The sequence below is a fragment of the Macrotis lagotis genome, chromosome 1 (genome assembly GCF_037893015.1).
Source record: "Macrotis lagotis isolate mMagLag1 chromosome 1, bilby.v1.9.chrom.fasta, whole genome shotgun sequence".
Lineage (NCBI taxonomy): Eukaryota > Metazoa > Chordata > Mammalia > Peramelemorphia > Peramelidae > Macrotis > Macrotis lagotis.
In genome coordinates, this window is record NC_133658.1 from 800305063 (window position 1) to 800327376 (window position 22314).

General features: G+C 40.0%; 1 protein-coding gene across 3 annotated transcripts in view; it reads left to right on the forward strand.

Annotated features, from left to right (window-relative positions):
- Nucleotides 1-22314, forward strand: part of SLCO2B1 (solute carrier organic anion transporter family member 2B1) — a 93334-nt gene that overhangs the window by 42139 nt on the left and 28881 nt on the right. For all 3 annotated transcript variants that reach the window (XM_074216877.1, XM_074216880.1, XM_074216879.1), the window contains 2 exons: nucleotides 9489-9670; nucleotides 20576-20681. In XM_074216877.1, coding sequence (XP_074072978.1) covers nucleotides 9489-9670; nucleotides 20576-20681 — 288 coding nt within the window. The remainder of the gene's footprint in view (nucleotides 1-9488; nucleotides 9671-20575; nucleotides 20682-22314) is intronic.

The following is a 22314-nucleotide window of genomic DNA, read 5'->3' on the forward strand; positions in this document are numbered from 1 at the left end:
TATTAATTTTATTTATTTATTTTCATTCATATGCACATGCATATTTTTAAGTTGCAAAATTTCCTTCCACCCTCCCTTCCCACCCCCTTCCCGTCAGTGGTTAACAGTCAGGTTAGCATTGTACATACATATTTTGATAAATATTTTCAAGATTTATTTGTGTTTTCCCTTCAAGGGAAAAAATTTGTGATCAGAGACAATGACTCCTATTTCTCTATCACTTGAAATTTTCAAAGCACTTTCTACACAACAATCTTTTAAGGGAGCGAGTTGATATTATTGCCGTTTAACAGATGAGAAAACTGATAGGGTGGTTCCTAAGATTCATTGATTACATAGGACTTAGGTCTGGGAAAGGGCCATGTTTATGAATTTGTCTAGACCCTTTCTTTTACAGAAAACAAATGAGTCCTAGGAAGGAAAAGGTGGGAGGTGGGGAACTATTGAACTAAGTTCCCACAGTTGCACGTAGAAATCAGTTTATCAACAATTTATTTATTGATGCTTACTATGTATCACAGGAAGGTGGGCTGGGCAAAGAAGATACAAAGAAAACAATAAAAAAAAGTCCCTGCTCTTGAAGAGCTTCTGATCCAAGGAGCAGAGGTGGGACTTAAACTCAGGTCTACTGACTCTGAACCCAATGCCTTCTCTGTATATACATATGTGTGTGTATGTATATACATAAATTATATAAATTTCATAAATGTATGTCTATCTATTTACACATATTACATGTGTGTACATATGCATGCACTTATGGATTCCTCATCTCCTATGTATGATAGATTGAAGTATAGTAATTACATACATAAACCATATACACATGCATGTATGTATATAAATGTGTATTCATATGCAATATAGACATGCAATAAAACATGTACACATGTATGCTATGTTCATGTTGCATATGCATGCACATAACCACACAGCTCTTTAGTCTACTACTGCCATAAGTATCATTTAAACTCTTATGATTATCTCTTATGAAAAGATACCTCTTCTAACTCCTCTACAGATTTGAGGGGAAGGTCCATAGACTATAATGTCAGATTTTAGATATTTACATATAAATATATATGTGTGTATATATATTTGTATTCATACACACATTGATTGGTTTTGCTGATTCATGCAAATCAGATCCAGAGTCTTCTGATCATAAGATCATAGATTAGAGATGAAGGGAACCCCAGAAGCCCTCCAACATGACCCCCAATTTATATATGTAAAAAGAGGTTCAAAGGAAAGGATATGGTTGAAGGTCACATAGCTACTAAGTGACAGAGTAAGATGTGAAGGCCTTATTCTAAGTTGCCAACCCCTAGATGAGCTGACATATAATCTTTATAGTTTATTCTTTAACTAAGGTTTCTTATACTCATGACATTCTCTAGCCTGGAAGCCCCTCACCACAAAGATCTCCTGGCCCAGAAAAATGACTTGGCAAACTAGAACAATTACTTGTCATTTTGACCATTTTGCTTCTCTAGCTCAAATTTGTTGGGTCATTTTATAAAACCAGGCTCATTACCAATCAATAAGTGTCTTTGTCAATGTCATTCTTTTATTATCTGGTTCACCCTCATTCTTTTCTAATTCCTATCTAACTTTCTTTCCCTCTTTCCAAGGGAGACAATGTAGTATTGATTGAAAAAAAGACTGGATTTAGAGGTAGAGGAAGTGGTTTTGAATTTTGGCTCTTCTACTTACTACCTATATAAGCTAGGACTAATCATTTCCCTCCCTGGACCTGTTTTCCCATTTTTGACATGTTGGGATTACTGGTCTCTAAAACCTGTCCTGTTCTAAATCCTATGAAGCTTTCTACCTTGGGCTCTAAGTCACAGTAAGACAATAGAATAAAGCACTGGATTTTGTGGATTGAATCTGAAAGTCATAGACACTCATAGGAGGAAGAGATTTGCTAGTCTAGCTAGGATAAGCCATTACCTATAGAGGATGATTGCTTGAGGAGTGAGCCACCTTCCCCATGAAATACCTTCCCAACTTGTTGCCTTGTTTGAACTAATGTCTCTTATGAGAAGGCACATACTCCATCTCATCTTCAAGGAGGAAGGACTTTGGGTGTAGAAAGTTGACTATGTTATCATATTTTATTCTTTGATGCACTGACTGTTATTGTTGATTTCTTTCTCAATTCCTTTTTAAAAATTTTTTGTTTTAAGAGATTGCTCTCTGAGAGGGGAAAAGGAATAAATGAATGAATGAACAAATAAACAAACAAATTAATGAATGAATGAAATATTTATTAAGCATTTACTATGGCAAAGCACATATAGAAAATATGTAAGAAAAATGGGGTGATCTGTACTCTCAAGGAGCTGGTGCTCTAATTGGGGAGATAATATATATATGGATAGTTTCAGAGGCAAATGCGATGGAAAAGTCCTTAAGGTACAGAGGCAAAGCAGATGGTAATGCATCTTCTTTAATATCAATTCCACTGATAAAACACTTCATTTTCTGATGTGGAACCATCTGACAGCACCAAGGACTTTGGTGGCAAGAATTTTCCTTTCTAAGTCTTCAGAGACTACAGCTACCCTTGCAAGCATGGTTGCCAGGCTGCATCTCCATAGTTTTTGCTTCCCAGGATAATGGTTGAGGGTGCTGGACTGGAAAAAATTGCTATTCCCAAGGCTCTTGGAATGGATTGTAAGTGGAAGTTTAGGTGATTTAAAAAATAAAAGATATTGATAAAAAAAATATTAAGCCCTCTATCTCTCTGCATCATTTAGAACAGTGATAAAACTAGAAAGAGGATTCAAACTGAATCCCTGGACTGAAAGTTAGAGATCACCTAATCCAGTCCCTCCCTGAACACACCATGGAGGACTAACATTGATGAGGAAGCTTTTTTATTGGTTGACAGTGAGGTTGAGTTGGAACAGGAGTCAGCAACTGGCATTTCCCTCTGTTTATTTTTATCTGACATAAATTTTATCGGAATAAATTTGAAAACATTTAAAAAAACAATTCCCCTGAGAAGTGGTCATCTAGCCTTGCTGGGAGAATAGGGAATAGAGGGGAAGATCATATAACCTTCTGCCCATTCTGCTTTTGGAGACCTCCAATTACTAGGAAATTCTCAGAAGGGCTGAAAAGGCAAGACAGTATACACAGTTTCCAGCCCTGGGCTTCAAGCTTTGGTGAACTTTGTCAGCTTCCAGAGGATTCTAGTTTTCCCTATCCCCTGGTCCAACAGCCCTTTACAATTTGACCCATTGTTGATCTCTGAAGCCTTACTCCCTTCCCAGATCCCCTTGCTCCCTGAATTCATTTCCCCCTTCTGCTCCTTTTATCACTGCAATAGAATATCAATGCCTGGCACCAACCGCCCTTCCCTTACCACATCCTAGGGATCTTATTTACAAAGGAAAGGTGAATATATAAATTTAGAAATAATATACCAGGAGAAGGATATAAGACATCAATAAAGAATCATAGACAACTGGAACTGGAAGGAACTTCAGACAGCATCTCATTTTGCAGATAGGAAAATTGAGGCTCAGAGAGTTTAAGAGACCTGAAGCCTAATCAGCGGAATGGTGGATTCAGGACTTGAACCCAGGGCTTCTAACTCCAAATTCAGAGCTTTTTCTGCTGTACTATGTGAAAGGTTTCTGCTTAATACATCTATGTGTTAGTCAATATTGGTCTATCTTAACAAAATAGGTATTCAGCTTATAAGATTTGCTTTAAGAAGAGCTGAGCTGAATAGGTGACTCTGCCACTCTATGACCTTTATCATATCTCTAAACTTTTCTTTTTCCCTGATCTATAAAATAGTACTGTTATCTCTTTCTGTTATCATTGGAATACAGAGCTATTGCTGGGTCAAAGATGCAGTTTTTTCTTTTTCTTTTTTTTTTTTTTAAGATTTTTGCAAGGCAATGGAGTTAAGTGGCTTGCCCAGGACCACACAGCTAGGTAATTATTAAGTATCTGAGGCCGGATTTGAACTCCGGTACTCCTGACTCCAGGGCCAGTGCTCTATCCACTGCGCTGCCTAGCCGCCCCCTGTTATTTCTTTCTGAACTCCGTGTTTATGTTAATGGTACCTAAATTTACTCCTTTAAGATGGCTCAATGGTACAGTGGATAAAGTGCTGGACCTATGATCAGGGAGACCTAAATTCAAATCTGGCCTCATGCACTTTAGCTGTGTGACCCTGGGCAAGTACCTTAATCTTGTTTGCCTCAGTTTCCTCACCTGTAAAATAAGCTGGAGCAGGAAATGCAAACCACTCCAGTGTTTTTGCTAAGAAAACCCCCAACTGGGGTCACAAAGAGTTGGAAATGACTGAACAAAAAAGACAATTTGTACTTTTTATCATGTCCCAGGTTCTTCCCATGGATAGCAATGATTTTCCCTGCTGACTGTAAATCCTTCATGAGGTCATGAAGAGTCAAACATGACTGAACAGCAACAAATTCTTTATAAAGACATGAATTGTTACAAGCCAAGTTCTTCTGGATCCCATACTGAGAGATCCAGAATAATGATACCTATAAAAAAAAGAAATCAGGAGTAGAAAGAGCTCTGAATTTGGCATCTATCTCCTAGTTGTATGAGCTTGGACAGATAATTTACCTTCTATTTCTAGGCTTTAGTTTCCTCATCTCTGAAATCGTCTTGCCAAATTCATTCCAGATGCCTTGTATGTTATAGAAGATTCCTGAAGCCTCCATGTGGTATGGTAGGAAGGTTTCCACAAGATTATATCTTCTAAATTGAAATGGAGCTCCCTGTCCTCTGCCTGTGCCAGACACCCCCAGGGATACTGTGTTCAGTTCTGATACCACAAGAGAGGAAAGACAGAGACAAGTTGGCATGAGCTCAGAGAAGGGTGATCAGGCTAGAAAGGGGAGTGGAAACTTTGCCATATGAGCATCAGTTGAAGAAACTGGTGGTATTTTATTTAGACAAGAGAAGACTTAGGAGGAAAGTGATCACTATCTTCAAGTATTTGAAAGATTTCTTGGAGAGATTAGGATTGTTCTGCTTGGCCCCAAGGGCAAGTAATTTTATAGATGAGGAAACTGAGTCTCAGAAAGACTGATTTGTCCAAGATCTAAGAATAATAGGAAGAAAATTACAGAGAAACAGGTTTCAGTTCAGTAAAAGACTTTCAAAGACTTGCATTCTAGAGAAGGAAGGGACTTTAGGGGCCATCTTGTTAAACAGCTTCATTTTCCAGATGAGGAAATTCCCACAGGGGATAAACGAGGCAAAATTTGAACTCAGGATCTCCAACACTCTTCAAAAGCTATTCCATGATAGCTGAAAAGGTTTCTCCCAGAGAACAGTAGGTTCCTTCATACTGGAAGTCTTAAAGCTAAGACTGGATGATAATCACTTCTTAAGGAATCTGAACAGTGGGTGGAACTAGATGTCATCCGAGATCCCTTCCAATTCCAATTCTCTTTGATGCTATCAAAGAATGAACATCAGAGCTTGAAAGGATCTTTGAATCATAGAATTATGAGAACTTTCTTATATCGACTCCAAACTTTCCTCTTTGCAACTTTCACCCTTTGCTCTAAGAATGTAAACTCCTTAAAAGAAAAGAGTCTCACTTTCGTATCAACAGCACCTAACATAAGCCCTGGCATATAGTAGGCACTTAATTGATATGTCTTAATTGATTGATTTGGCTTTTAGGCTAATCCCTCTTCCATGTGATGACGCTTTTTGAACTGAATTGAATACCTCTTATTTTCCCCCAAAGTCTTGTGTACTATTCAGTTGTTTCAGTCATGATTCCAAAGTTCCTGTAGTGGTTTGCCTTTTCCTTCTCTAGCTCGTTTTACATATGAGGAAACTGAGACAGACAGGGTAAAGTGACTTGACCAGAATCACATAGCTATTAAGTGTCTGAGGTCGGATCTGAATTCAAGTCTTCCTGACTTCAAGTCCAACTCTATTTACTGTGCCACCTATATTCCTCATTCCTTTAATGGACTTCTGTAAGGCATGTACTCTTCTCATTATCCTGGGTACCATTCTTAAATTCACACAGGTGTCTCAATGCCCTTCCTAAAATAGGATACTCAGAACTGAATAAAATTCTCCAGGTGTGTTCTCACCAGGGAAGAGAACAGCAAGATTATCCTCTCTCTCTTTCCAATTCCCATGCTTGTGTTAATGTAACCTAAAATGGATTTACCTTCTTTGAATGCTTGTCTTTTATTACAATGAACTCATACTGAAATTGCAAAGCTTCCAAAAGCCCCAAATCCTTGATTGTAGGACCTGCTTTCTGTCTAGCCATTCCCTTCTCCACTTTGTAACCCAAACTTTGAATTTTACTTTTATCACTATTACATCATCATTGAATTCAGTACTAAAAAAACACAAAAATATATATTAAGTGTTTTAAAGTTTATAAAGCACTTGTTTCATAACAGTACAATTAGGTAGGTTACCTCCATTTTATAGATGAGGAAACTGAGTCTCAGAAAGACTGATTTGTCCAAGATCTAGAAGCTAAAAAGCAGCAGAACTGGACCTCAAAACTGAGTCTTCAGGGTCCAAATCCAATTCAAAAAATCTTTATTCCACATAAAAAGAATTTGATGAGCCCAACCACTGTTCCAAGCAGTTCAGGATGTCCAAGATACCGATTGTCATTTAATATATCATTTATCCTTCCCAGCTTTATCCCGGCTCCAATGCTATCTCTGCATTCATCCAAATCGTTGATAAAAATGCTGAACAGAACAGAGCCAAGGACAGTGTCTTGTGATGTTCCCCTAGAGGTTTATTGCCTCCAGAATAGTTTTAATAGTTCTTTTTGTGGTCGTTGGCCTTATCCCAAGCCCAGGATCCTTCTGGTTGCTTACATGCCTAGCCAGCTTCTTCTAGAACTATGCCCTTTTTCTATTCATCCTTGGGTTACTTATTTACTTACATCTTCTCCAAATGACTTTTAAAAACCTAAGTGGGTCATGGGTTTTGGAGCTTGGAGAAACTTTAGTGATTATCAATTCCAGCCCCTTCATCTTTTATAAATGAGCATTGGCTGCTCAGAGAGCTCAAATTACTTGCCCAAGGTCACACCACCAGTAAGAAGCAGAGCAGGGATTCCAACTCAAACCTTCTTGACTCCAAAGCCAAGGCCCTGTCCCGCTGCCTCTCCACCACTTTTCTATACATTCACATCTGCCTTTGTTTTGCATTAATATAATTTTTGCTTTAAATTTTACTTCTGAGACATTCCTTATCCTTCAGAAACCAACTTCCTCTATAAGCCATTAAACCATGGCTTCTGAGCCTACCTGTCTTCAATTAAATCTCCTCCCCAAAACTTTAGGCTGTGCTTTGGGATTTGCCACACTTCCCCCTCTTTATCTGTCTCCAGGATGGAGTGGTCACTGTCTCCCAGGGTTCCCTCTAATTTCTACCTCAGCAGCCACTTCCTCCTTGTTGGTCAGACTCAGGTTAAGAATAGCACTTCCCCTCACTGCTCCATTTGCCTTCTGCAGGAAAAAATTATAATTGAGGAGAATCAAAAATTTATCATTTGGTCTACTTTTATCACAGAGCTCTGAAGGATGGTGCCTGGACAACCATAGGCCTGTCTCACTACTATATATCTTCTCCAGGCCAGTTGTTATGTACCTCTGGAAATCATCAAACAGGCCTGCCCTGGTCATTTGTCATTCCTGTCTCTCCATTTCAAAATTTTCCCTTTCTATAATAGAATATAGATACTTCTTTCCACCAACCCCACTTAGTATTTTTTCCATTTACATGTAAAGATAGTTTTCAAGATTAGATTTTATGATATTTTAAGTTCCATATATTTCTCCCTCCTTCCCTGTTTCCTCTCCCACTCCCAAGACAGTGAAACAATCTAGATATAAATTACACATATGCAATCCCACTAATTATATTTCCACAAAACCTAGACTTTTCTAGGATACTTTTTGGGGCAGCTAAATGGAACAGTGGATGGAGCACAGGGCCCAGTGTCAGAAAGATCTGAGTTTAAATCTGGCCTCAGACAGCTACTAGCTGAATGAACCTGGACATGTCATTTAATCTTTTTTGCCTTGGTTTCCTCACCTGTAAAATGAACTAGAGAAGAAAATAGCAAAGCATTCCAATATCTGCTGAGAAAACCCCAAATGGAGTCACAAGGATCAAAGAAGACTAAATGACAACAACAGTAGAATTTAAAAGGTCCAAGTTGACAGGGACCATTAGAAATAATAAGAACAAGAAGAAAAATAAGAAGAAGCAGTTAATATTTATATAATGATTTATATAAAAATATGTAATGCTTTATATAATACTTTGGAGGGCATTGGGTGGCTCAATAGATAGAGCACTGACGGAGTCAGGAGGACTGGAGTTTGAATCCAGCCTCAGACACTTGTCACTTATTAGCTGTGTGATCCTAGGGAAGTCACTTAATCTGATTGCCTCGAATCCGGGGCCATCTCCAGTCATCCTGATTCATATCCGACCACTGGACCCAGATGGCTCTGGAGGAGGACGTGAGGCAGGTGACTTAGCACAGAATCCAATCCATGCGCTTGTCATGGTATCACCTTCCTGATGTCATGATCTTCTTCAAGAATGAAAGACAAAAGCATTATTATTATATTATATAATACTTTAAATTTTTCAAAGCTGAGAGGGACTTTGGAATAGAGAAAGTCAGAACTAGAAAGGAAGACTAGAACACAGAATGCAGGAGATGAGAGGAAGCATGGAACATAGAACATCAGCTAATCAAAGATTTAAAGCTAGACGGGAACATCAGTGGATATCTAGGCCAATTCCCTCAGTATACAGATGAAGAAAGTGAGGCATAGAGAGGTTAAGTGATTTGCCCAAGATCAGATAGCTAAGTTGGTGGCAGAGACAAGATGGTAGGCCCAAAGATCTCAGAGCACAGAAAGTTAAAGTGAAAATGATCTGAAAGCTCATAATCTAAGCCTGTCATATAAGATGAAGTCACACAGATCTGGGGGGGGGGGGGGTTGTCCAAGGATATAGAACTAGTCAGAGTGAAGTTGATCCTTTAATATATCTCCTGGCTGCTGGTCTAGGGCTCTTGCCACACAAATTTTCTCTCATTAACTATCCCACCCCCAACTCCCAGCCCTGCCACTCTGCAGCAGGGGAAGTACATTACTAAATTTAAAAAGAGGAAATCGAACCCTAATCTGAGAGTATTTGCCCAAGGTCGCACAGTCAGCTCAACATCAGATATGACCCAAGCAGGGAAGTATTCATAGGATTAGAGGATCAAGAATTGGAAAGGACTGGATTTGTTTAGTCCTACTTCATTATTTTCAGGGGAGAAAAATCAGGCCTGAGAAAAGGAATGACATGATTTATGTAAATGAGAATGAGGCTTCAAATCCAATTCCTCTGACTCTAGATAGATTCCCTCTGCCTTCAACACTGCATCCTCAAGGACTCAGGTGCTCTGGTTTCTTTTACAGGAGGCATCTCCCTAACTCCAAAGGACCCACGCTGGGTGGGTGCCTGGTGGCTGGGATTCTTGGTCTCTGCTGGGGCTGTGACCTTGACCGCTCTCCCTTATTTCTTCTTTCCCCGGGAGATGCCAAAGGAGGACCAGGAGCTTGGTTTGAAGAAACGGATCTTGCCTTCATTGGATAATAAAGTAAGGATACCTGGTGCTAAGGATACCATCCTTGTACATCTCTTCTGTTCTCACATGTAACATCTTTCAAGGTCAAGAGCAACATGAAAGACAGAGCTCTATGGCACTTCACTAGAAATATTTTGCCCCCAAACATATTTAACAAGGGGAAAAAGGGTCATTTTTGTTGTTCATGAAATTCTGGCTGTGAAGAGAGAGAGAGAGAGAGAGAGAGAGAGAGAGAGAGAGAGAGAGAGAGAGAGAGAGAGAGAAAGGAAAACAGAGGCTCCCACTTTCAATGAATTGGGGTTTTTCCCCCTCCTGGATCCTACCATGCTTGAGAACTTCCTTTGAACCTTTGGTATATGTGGCATAATGTTATTTGGAGATGGGGGTAGGACTATTTTTAATGAAGACTCAAAGCTCTGACATTCAGGACTCTTTCCTTTTAGGGCTGTATGAGATATCACAGGCACCTGACAAATTGCGGAGACATCATAGGGTCATAGGATTAGAATGTATGGCAATCTTTGAGATCTCTAGACCAAAGATATCCAGTCCTCGACCCATGCCTCAGAACTCTGGAGTGGGCCTGAACCAGATTAAAATGGAAATGAAAAAGTTAGCAAAATAAATATAAGTAAGGGGCCGCTAGATGGTGCAGTGGATAAAGCACCAGCCCTGGAGTCAGGAGTGCCTGGGTTCAAATCTGGTCTCAGACACTTAATAATTACTTAGCCATGTGGCCTTGGGCAAGCCACTTAACCCCATTTGCCTTGCAAAAAAATATATAAATACAATGCAAAATAGATGACATTAGTTTGTGGTTTTTCCAAATCAATATGTCGGATCCATTTCTACTTCAGTTTGATGCCACTGAAAACCCCTTGCCCTTATTTTATGTGGGTTTGGAGTAGAACTGAAGACCAGAGAGAATAAGTGTCCTCCATGGCCACATAAAGAAAAGACTGAATAAAGGGAGACCAGAAATTGCAGAAACCAGAGAATACAATTGTCTGAACAAGAGGGCTTAAACTAGGGTGAGCGCAGAGGAAGCAGACAGTTCCAAGACATCTTATAGAGAGAGAATCAATGGTTGTTGGCAAATGATTTAATGTGAGAAATGGGACAGAGCTGCAGAAATCTCAGTGATAAGGGGGGTTGGTGCTGAGATCAGGAATCAAAGTTTTTCAGAGTTGTAGCATCAGAATTGATTTTTGAAAAGCTAGAATTAATGAGAAATAGGAAATAAGGGAGAGGAGCTATGTTTGTGAGGGAAGAACTTGATTTGAGAGGTGGGATTCAAAATATTCTTCTTTTCTGGGTCTTTGTTCCAAGATAGTGGGGAGGGGGTGCCTGAGGGTGGGATGGGTTTGGGGGAAGATGTTGGTCTTGGGATAGTCCCTCAGACAAATCCTAATTTAGATTGCCTTTCTTCTAGTTTAACCCTCAAGAGGTTGGAGGAGAAAAAAATTTTTAAAAATAACATTAAATTGCCATTTTTCTAGTTCTTTGATGTGTTTGCACAACCCTGAACCCAATAAATGAATGGCTGAGATGTCCCTATGACCCAGCCTGGGATCCATTATACTCTGGTGGCAAAGTTGGCCCTCATAAAGCATGTCAAATTCCTGAGACTCCAACTCCTCCTTAGAATTGACCATGAGGTTCCTGCCCTTCTCTGGTTTATAATATAGTTGGATCTCCAAAATCCCCCTGGAGGGCCTTGAACCTGTTTTAATTCTTGGATTCAGGGATCTATCATATTCATTTGAACAATCCCGGGATCTCAGTAGATCACCTAAAAAGCCTCATGGATAATAGTTTAATAGCAGAGCTGACTGAGGGGGAGGGAAAGCATTCTTCCTACATTCTAATACTGGCCCCTTGTTCAGTACTTCAGTCTAAACCTAATCTTCACTGAGGTTTATATTTGGAAAGGATTGTAGAGGCCATTGAGTTCAACCACCCTCCATTTAATAGATGAGGAAACTGAAAGCAAAAAAAAAGTGGAATGACTTGCCCAGGGTCACAAACAGTTTAAGTGTCTGAGGCAGATACTGGACCAAAGACTCCACATCCAATACCCAAGCATATCTCATCCAAATACATCAAGTACATGATGCTTAGGAATGATAGAAAGAGCACTGGCCTGGAGATTCAGAGACGTGGGGTTAAGCCCTAGCTCTGCCACAAGTGACTTTGGGCAAGGCTTAGCCCACTTTGGGCTTCAGTTTTCCCATCTGTAAAATGAGAAAATGGGAGCAGGTGATCTCCAATGGCCTTATAACTTTGATCTTTTATAACTGGCTTATTGATGTTGTATTGTTGTTGTAGGTTGCTTCCTGGCTACTCTCATATTTGCCCTTGCATCCCCACTGCCCAACACAGCCTTTGGTATACTGTTGTGGTTGTTCAGTCATTTTCAGTTGTATCTGATTCTTTGTGATCCCATTTAGGGTTTTCTTGGCAAAGATACTAGAATGGTTTGCCATTTCCTTCTCCAACTCATTTTACAGATGAGGAAACTGAGGCAAGGTTAAGGGACTTACCCAGGGTCACACAGCTAGTAAGTGTCTGGGGTTGGATTTGAACTCAATTAAAATGCATCTTCCTGAGCTAGGAGCTCCCAAACCAGGTTCCAGTCCCTATGTCTAGCAACACTTGCTGACTGTGTGACTTCAGAAAAGTCACTTACCCTCTCTGAGCCTTGGAAAATAAGTATAGCAATAAGAGCACCCCCTATTACACTGGTTTGTTGCTTGAGCACACTCAGTAAGTCCACCTTCAGTTGGTGTGTTAAGCATTACATTGTTGTTTAGGTTGTTACTCTATTTGTTATGACTCCAAGCTTCTATGGCAATGTTTCTCAAATGCTGTGACTCAGCGAATCTAAAACTCTGAGTTAAAGATTCTTTGATGATATTATTTCTTTGCTGCCAACCGTTCCCAGATCCTGACTTCATCCCGTTAACAGTCTGAAAACCCCAGAATGGCCAAAAAGAACATGGAGCTCTGCTCCCATCTCTCTCTTGCTATAAATATTGCTGTGGGTGGAATTGTTCCTCAGCTTCGCCTTGGCTGTCTGTGTTTTCATTATCTCCTGCCTGCCCTGGCCTACCTCCTTCCCTCCCTTTTCCATTGCTGATCATGAATCAGATGGCTAGCCTTGGGCAAAGGAAGAGAGGGGACCTGATGGAATCAGTCAGCAGGAAGCAGAGAGATGCCTGGGAATGAAAGTTTCCCCTTGGGGGAACAGAGGGGAGCAGCCCAGTCCAGAAGAAAATTAGGTCTGAGGATGGGTTAATGTTTTTGGAGATTCATGGAATACACCACCAAATTTTCAAACCTTAGATTTATAAAAAATAGAACCTGTGAAAGGGATAGTTGGATGGTTTCAGTGGAGAGAGCACAGGTCCTGGAGTCATAAAGAATCATCTTCCTGAGCTCAAATCTGGCCTCAGACAGTTACTAGCTGTGTGTCCTTGGGCAAGTCACTTAACCCTGATTGCCTTGCATCTAGGACCATATCCAGTCATCCTGTTCCATATCTGGTCACTGGACCCAGATGGCTCCAGAGGAGAAAGTGAGGCTGGTGACTTAGAACAGCAGCCCCTTACTCAAATCCAATTCACTTGTTTGTCATGGCATCACCTCCCTAACGTCTTGGTCTTCTTTGAGAACAAAGGACAATTTTATCATCATCATCATCATCATCATCATCATCATCATGTACAAATGTACAAATAAGATATAGTCAGGATAAATTGAGGGTAGTGTCAAAGAGAAGGCATTCAGATTAAGCAGGACTGGTGGGGTTTTAGCTGTGTGACCCTGGGTGAGTCACTTAACCCAGTTTGCTTCAGTTTCCTCATCTGTAAAATGAGCATAATAAGGAAATGGCAAACCATTCCAGTGTCTTTGCCAAGAAAATCGCAAATGGGATCATGAAGAATCAGACATGACTGAAACAACTGAACAACATGTTGAGCAGTGGGGATACAAAGGCACATATGAAAGTAGCCCCTGCCCTCAAGGGGTGAATGCTCTACATGGAGGGAAAGCAACCTACACAATAAAAACAAAGATCTGCCTAGGAAGAATAGAATGGCAATGGGGTGGGTGAAGATGAGGGGTGAGAACCAAGGAAAGGCTCCTTGTAGGAAATGATGGAAGCTGAGACCAGGAGGGTGGCCAGCACAATCCTTCAGATATATGAAGACTGTGAACACCTATCCACTAATCAGAGAATCATGTGACCTCTGAGCTGAAAGGAAATGCAGAGACAACTTGTTCCTGAATAGGGATATTACAAATTTTTAACAAAATATAGGCAGACTATTGATATATTTTATTAGATACAAATCTCTCCCAATAACATCAGTTTCATCAATGGCTATTATTTGGGTATTGTCACTCAACTTATTCTGTGTCCCCTTTATTGTGTGGTTGATTAATAAACAAGGATATAGATAGATAAATAGGTAGATAGATAAATGGATGGATGATAAAGCATTCATTAATCTATCTAGCCCTATGATATATAATGCTTCTCACTAAAGATACAAAAACCATCAAGATAGGTCCAACCCCTCAAAGATCTTACACTCTATTGGGGGGAATACAACACATATAGGGAATCTGAAAATGGGAGGAAAATGAGAAAAGAAAAGGGGGAGAATACCTCCCTGGAGAGAGGATGAAGAAATGGGCCCAAAAGTGTTACAGAGAACTAGGCCCAAGTGAGATAGGGGAAAAACTCACCTATCTAAGTAAGAAAATGAGGGATAGAGTCCAAGTTTTAATGAGATTAAGATGATTAGAAAGTAAAGCCACAGTAAGGAAATGACCAGAAATCAAGTGGAGACCTGGACTTTAACAAATGTTGGGCTAGCATATGAAACTTGGCTGAAATACCCAGCCCTGCTCCTCTCAGTTGAACTTTCAGGTCTTTCAACTGAACTTCAAATGAATAAATGAATAAATAAAGCAATTATTAAATACTTACTATATCCAAAGCCCTGTGTTAAATGTTGAGGATGTAGATAAAAATGCTGTTCTTTGGAAGCTAATGCGGAAGATGATATATATGGAAGGTGTCTGCTGCAAGCCAGATAGAATGTTCCCACAGTCCTTAGTGTAAGGCAACGAAACAGATAGAAATGCCTTGTTTTTGATGGCATTTCTACAGATAAAATCCCATTTTCTGAAGTTGAACAATCTGACAGTGCTAAGGATGTTGGTGACAAGAACTTTCTTTTCTGGGTCTTCAATGTGACTGTAGCTCTCGCAGGAGCAGTTGCTGGGCTGCATCTCCATATGGCTTGTATCCCTGAATAATGGCTGTGAGAATTAGGCTAGAAGCTGGCCAGATGCTTAAGGAGCACAGCCCTCCCTGAGTTAGGATGTTTTTCTGCCTATTGGTGGCAGCTGATCAGCAATTATTCCTAGGAGTGAAAAGGAAGGAGAGTCCCTCCTCTACAATGGTTTCCCTCGAAGTGATGTCAGAGGAGGTTGAACTGGAAGCAGGTCCAGTGATCTGGGGGACACTACTATTCCCAAGACTCTTGGACTCAGTGTCCAGAAGCTCTCTCAGAGTCTGAGGGGAGATGGTGGCTAGGGTGATGATGGTTATTTGACCTGCTTGGTACATGCCACCTCCTACATCTCCTATAATATAGGATCTGAGTCTTAGAAGTGGGTGAGAACTTAAGAATCACAGAGTGAAGCAATCTTATTTTCCAGACTGAAGCCCAGAGAGACAAGGTGATGTGGCAGTGGTTACACAGGTGGTTACCCTCTCCTGGATAAACTCCAACTTTTCATCATTCTTCCTAAAATATGGTTCACAAGCTAACACAGCACTCCAGATTAATAATGTTTGTCCTTCATTTTTGAAGACCATGACATCAGGGAGGTGATGCCATGACAAGTACATGAATTAGATTTAAGTGATTTGCTCAGATTGGCTCACAGTGATTTCGCTGTGCTAAGTCACCAGCTTCACTTTCTCCCCCAGAACCATCTAGATCCAGTGGCCAGATATAACTCAGGATGACTGGAGATGGTCCTGGATGTGAGGTAAACAGGATTAAGTGATTTTCCCAAGATCACACAGTTAATAAGAGTGAAGTATCTGAGGCCAGATTCAAACTCATGTCCTCCTGACTCCAAGGCCAATGCTTTATTAATACATTGTGCCATCTCACTCCAGACTTAGTTGTATTAGAGCAGAGGACAGTGAAACTTCCTGTGGATTCTAGATTTATGAAATTTTCCCAGGATCCTAGAGGAGACAAAGCAGGAGTAGAAGCCTGGGAACCCCTGGGAAGGGATTTCTAGAGTATTAAAGATAGATCTACCACTAATTTATTCATCTTATAAGAGAAGATCTCTCCCAATTCTGATACTCTATGTTCATCCAGCTGTAGGATTTTTTCCTAACTCCTCCCTCCCAAATACTACATTCTATCCTCTGAAGTGTTCCTTAGATCTGATCTTTTGTGTTCTACATTCCATAGTCCTTTGGGGCCTTAATATTCAATGTTCCAATCACCTCAGATAATCTATATCCTAGGAGTTTTCACTTTACCTCTTTTTAAGTGTAGCCTTTGAAATGAGGAAGTATATAAGAAAACATGGCTTTACTCACCCCTGGCCCAATCATTCATCTGTCAGCATCGTGTCTCTGGAGAGGAAGTAGTCTTTAACTTCCCTGGTCCTGCTGACCTAAGCAAACTGGGTCCAGATGGGGATCCTGGAAACCTGGTAGAGTGATGGTGCAATATTTCCTGTTTTGAGTTCTGTTATCCAGAAGTCTCAGAAATAGAATGGAAGACAACTAAATTCATTGCAAATTAGAGAATCATGAAGTGGCAAGGGTAGAAGGGAACTCAAAGTTGAATCTAATCCAATTCACCAAGCATTTATTTCATGCTTTCTCAATATAAGGCACTGGAGATATAAAGGTTAAAAAAAATTGACATAGTCCTTAATCTCAAGGAGCTTTTAGTCTGCTGAGGGCAGGAGGTATAAGACATTTATAGAGATAAGTATGATACAAAGGAGACAGAGTAAAACAAAGGTGCAAAGGCACCTGCTGAGAAATGAGTGTGTGTGGCGGGGAGGTGAAGGTAGGAGCCTGAGGACAAGATTTGAAATAGAAACTGCAGGGAGGATGACATAGAGTCAGGCAGGGATAAATAAAAGGCCTGCTGAGGAATTCTGGGGATCCAATTGAAATGAGATGATTTGAATTTGTTGTGGTTATACCCTAAAACACTCTGACAGTGTTTGTGTCTAAAGGAATAGTAGCATAGAAAGCAAATGATGCCAGTGATCCAGAACTGAAGGCATGAGCATCAGAATAAGGAGAGGAGAGATGCCGAACAAGGACAAGAATATCAAAATTGGAATCACTGGATCTGAGTTGGGAGTGAACTCAGAGGCAGTCCATCCAGAACTGGACAAGAGTCTGTCCTGAGTCTGTGCTGCATTCATCCAGATGCTCTCTTCAAGATTTCCTCCCTCGCTCCCCCCAACTTTGATTCCTAGAATTCATCATCATTTTAATATAAGGTTGCTCTGCCATTTTTACTACTTATCCTATATCTTTTGAATGAGGTATATTCATCTAGTGCCATATTCCTGTCATAAGTCTCATCCCACAATGTGTTGGATAGTTAGATCTTTTGACCTCTGAGGCCATAGTTTCTGCTTGAAGTAAGACTTCTAGTTCAAGCACACTTTGTGCATGTTTGTATAGATGTCTAAGGCCACATATTTTTCTTAATGACTCTTTTCTTGAATTTTGTCTTTTTTGAATTTCTGGGTATCCCAACTGCTATTGTTTCTACATTACAGCTTCTTTGTAATGCTATCGAGCTTCCATAGATTGTCTTCTCCCTCTGCCCACCTGTTCTTTGTCCCCCCTAATCAATCACCCTAGAGAAACCTTTTAGAATGTATACTTGAAGGCAAAAATTTGCTTTCTTGTTACTAGCATTTGTAACTCATAGGAAAAGCTTATACATTCTCCTCCTCTCCTTCTTTCTTCCTCCCTCTTCCCCCTCTGCCTCTCCCTTTTCCCTCCCTTTCTCCCTCCATTTTCATTGTAATAGCCCATTTATTAGCAAATACATTTTTGCTAGCTCTTATTAGGTGCACTCAATTCTTGGCCAATAGCCTGCCATGTCTTTATTTTAGGCTATTGTCCAGAAATACAAATTTCAATCTCAGCTTCTGTATTCTTAACCAGTTGTTCTACTAAGTTTTTCTTCCTCTTCTGAAGCCCTTGCCTTTCACCCAGAGCAGGGGTGAAAATACTGCCTGTGTCCCAAGGTTTTGAGTTGCTTACCCAAGACCTCATAATCTTTAACAATATCTAATAGTTTCATAGCATCAGAGAAGTAGAGTTCCAAGAGATCTTAGAGATCATCTAATTCAACTCCTTCATTTTTTTTAGCTAGACAATGGGGCCCAAGGCCACACAGATAGGTAATTATTAAGTGTCTGAGGTCGGATTTGAACTCAGGTACCCCTGACTCCAGGGCCGGTGCTCTATCCACTGCGCCACCTAGCTGCCCCAACTCCTTTGTTTTTCAAATGAGGATGTGAGATCCAGTGAATTAGTTAGTGATTTTCCCAAGGGCACATATTATAAATAACAGAGCTAGGATTCAAATTTCTGTTTTCTCACTCCAAATTAAACCACCTTCCCACTGAATGATGCTGCCTCTCTATTAGCATTATCATTATTTGTACTTTCCTAGAAGTACACAGTAATCATCAGTAGGTCTAGTTTTTTGTGTTTCTGTCATACCCAGGATTCATGCTGTAGAAGCCAGTGTAATATGTTGAGGGGGCAATTAGTGGATAATAGAGGGGGCATAGTGAATAATAGAGAGCTGGACCTGAAGTTAGGAAGATTCATTTTTCTGAGTTCAAATCTGACCTCAGATATTTCCTAGCTCTGTGACCCTGGATAAATTATTTAACCCATTTGCCTCAGTTTCCTCATCTGTAAAATGAACTGGAGAAGAAAATGGCAAACCATTCCAGTATCTTTGACAAGAAAACTTCAAAAGAGGTTATAAAGAGCTACAATTGAAAAATGACTGACATTATGATATAACACTGACAAGATATAATGAAAAGAATACTTCAAGGAATCATTCTCCTTTTAACCTTAAACAACCCCTTGGCAGCTTCACCCATCCTCCTTTCTATTTTATTACCTACCACTTACTCTATTAACAATCCCTTCCTAAGAGGTGGCTAGGTAGCACATCGGATAGAGCACCAGCCTTGGAGTCAGGAGGACCTGAGTTCAAATTCGACCTCAGACACTTAATAATTACCTAGCTGTGTGGCCTTGTGCAAGCCACTTAACCCCACTGCCTTGCAAAAAAAACCCTAAAAACAAACAAAAAAAAAACCAATCCCTTCCTCTTGTTCTTCAGGTCAAAGCCTTCTCCTATTCCATCTTACATACAACTTTATCCTATAGAAGCCAGAAGTAGACTCAGACCAAAACCAGGTTAAAGTAATTTCACAGTTTGACCATCCATGATTTAACCTTTAGAAAATTCCTTCACTTTTCCAATATTTTGTAAAATTGAGGTATCAACCCCGATGCACTTGATATAAGGAAAAAAAGTCATCTTTTATAAATTTTCTGTCACTTATTTTTATTCAGTTGTTTCAGCCAAGTTCAATTTTTTATGACCTTATTAGGGGGTTTTCCCTGGCAAAGATACCATAGTGGTTTGACATTTCCTTATCTGGTTCTTTTTAGGCAAAGAGGTTTAAGTGATTTGCCTAGGATCACACAAATTGCAAGTGTCTGGTGCAGGATTTCAACTTCTAACTTCAGGTCCAGCACTCTATCTACTCTATCTACTGCACCACCTAGTTGCCCTAAGTAGCCCATTCCAGGTTGAATTATTTTGGTTTTTAAGGTGCTGGAAATCAATTTGAATTTCTTTATCTTTATCCTGGTTTGGATGAGAAAATAGTTGAACACCTTTCTGATTGGCTGAAAATGGATCTGAATTGTAGCCTGGGCAAATGAACCTTCTCCAACACACTCAGGTGATTGAAATCCAAATGAACAAGATAGTGTTCCAAGATGGAGCCAAGGATGTGTTGGAACCAAACTAGCTTGGGAAAGTTGGTTGTTAAATTTGGGGGCATGGCTTAATTTATTATTTTGTTAGTTCCCTAAACTTGAGGGAGTTTCAATAATGAAGATTAAACTTAAAAAATTGTGCTCATATTTCCCCATCCCCCCCAGTCCCAGTTATTAAACATTTGCCACCATGCCCCTATATTTTATTTAGCTTAGCAGAAGAAAGCCATCACCAGGCCAAAGGTCTTATAACTAGCAACAATAATAACAACAATAACTGATATTTATATAATACTTTATAGTTTCAAAGTTCTTTTATTCATTATCTCATTGGAATCTCACAACACCCCCAAAGAGGTGGGAGTCATATGGTACTGGCTTCCTGAGAATAGAGATGTAACAGTCAAGGTCTTAATGATGATGGTCATGGTGGCAGTGGTGATGATGAATGTGCCATGACCATCTTGGAGAGGATGGAAAGTCTGCCACCTGTCCTTGTAACCAACCCATTTGCACCACCCTCTTCATTCCCTCATGCTCCATCCCTGCCCCCCTTTTTAAAATTTAATTTATTTAAGGCAGTGAGATTAAGTGACTTGCCCAAGGTTACACAGCTAGGCAATTATTAAATGTCTGAGGTCGGATTTGAACTCAGGTCCTCCTGACTCCAGGGCTGGTGCTCTATCCACTGTGCCACTTAGCTGCCCCTCTATCCCTTTTTAACACATAGTCAGCCCCAGATGGAAAAGGCTAAAAGGAAAATTGTCATTGAAAATTCCTTTGTTACCTCTTTGTAGGGAGAAAACTCTCTCATCAAGGTGGAAACAGGTAACTCCCCAGACAAAGAGAAGGATGGAGAGATCCAGATTGCCCCAGACCTCACTGTGATACAGTTCATCAAAAGTAAGTGTCCCTTTTCCCAAGTAGGGATCAGTCAGATGTGGTGCCAGCTCTGGCAAAGGGAAAAGGGAAGATGACTAGGCAACATAGAATGGTGGGATGTGCAAGGGTGGGGAACACAAAAAACAGACGGATCATAACCAATCAAACCACTGATATTAAAATCTTTCTGGAATGGTGGCTCCCAACCTTTTCAAATATGAAACTTCATTCTGAAAATCAAAACATTTGGCAGAGCTCCACATGATAACAGTGGTACTATTGGTGCATTCACTAATCACAAAAATTCATGATGATATAAAGCCACACTTTGGAAAGAACTGACTTTTTAATCTTTTTCTTAGGAACATCTAGGTATCTTTTTAAAAGAGTAATACACAAAAGCAACATGTTGAATTTATTGCATACTTTTTTTGGTAAAACCACCATATATAAAAGAGATTCATGATTTCACAGATCACCCTTTTGTTCCATCCTTTGTAACTGAAAATGTTTCTTTCTGTTTTTTTTCCTGTGTCTGTCTCTTTCTCTCTGTCTCTGTCTCCCTCTTGAAATGCATCATTTTTGTCCACTGTACAATGCTGCCTCCATACTAGTAGAACCATTTGTCCCATGAATCACCAGAAATGAGAAGTAATAATTCAGTTAGACAAATCCTTTGTGGTATTAGTAATAATAACTAACATTTTTATAGTGTCTATCATGTGCTAAGGTATAAACACAGGCATTGTGCTAAGTTCATTTTACAATTATAATGAAAAAAAGATGAAAGATTGAGGTTCCAGCTCTTCTTAGCCAATAACTTGCCTTATGAACATGGACAAGTCATTTCCCCTTTTTGGTCATCCCTTTCCTCTCTTGTCAGTGAGAGAATTTGGATTAGATAGTTGGATACTATGAGGGCACTTCTAGCCCTGAAATTCTCTATTCTATAGTCTAACTTTCAAAATCCCAAGTAGATCCTTCTAATTTTTACATTCTGTTGTTTGTATTCATTATAAGACCCCCTTGAGTCCTAACAGGCTTTGTTCTAAGGCTCCATGTGTTATTTGTTCTATTTCCACCCAGCTCCTTTATCATAGGCTCATGTTCTGAGTTCTTGGTTCTGACATATAGACATAGAGATTCTAGAGTTCCTGATTTTAGGACTCTCAGAGAGCAGTCAAAACTTAGATATAAGAGGCTAATTGAAAACCAGTTGCTAAGCTGTGTGTATAATGTAATCTGAGGATGGTAGGATGGTATTATATAGATGATGTTTGTCCTTCATTCTCAAAGGAGACCTTAGCATCAGGGAGTTGATGCCAAGACAAGCACATGAATTGTATTTGAGTTCCACCTCTCCTCCAGAATCATCTGGATCCAGTGACCAAACATGGATCAGAACAACTGGAGATGGCCTGGATGTGAAACAAGTCAGGATTAAGTGACTTGGGGCATCTAAGAGGCACAATGAAGTCAGAAGGACAGGAGTTTGAATCCAGCCTCAGACACTGTAGATGGTACAGTAAAGTGTTGACTTTTGAACCAGGAAGATCTGAATTCAAATGTGACCTCAGATACTTCCTACCTGTGAGAACCTGGACAAGTCACTTAAGCTCTTTCAGTCTGAGTTTCCTCTTCCATAAAATAAGAA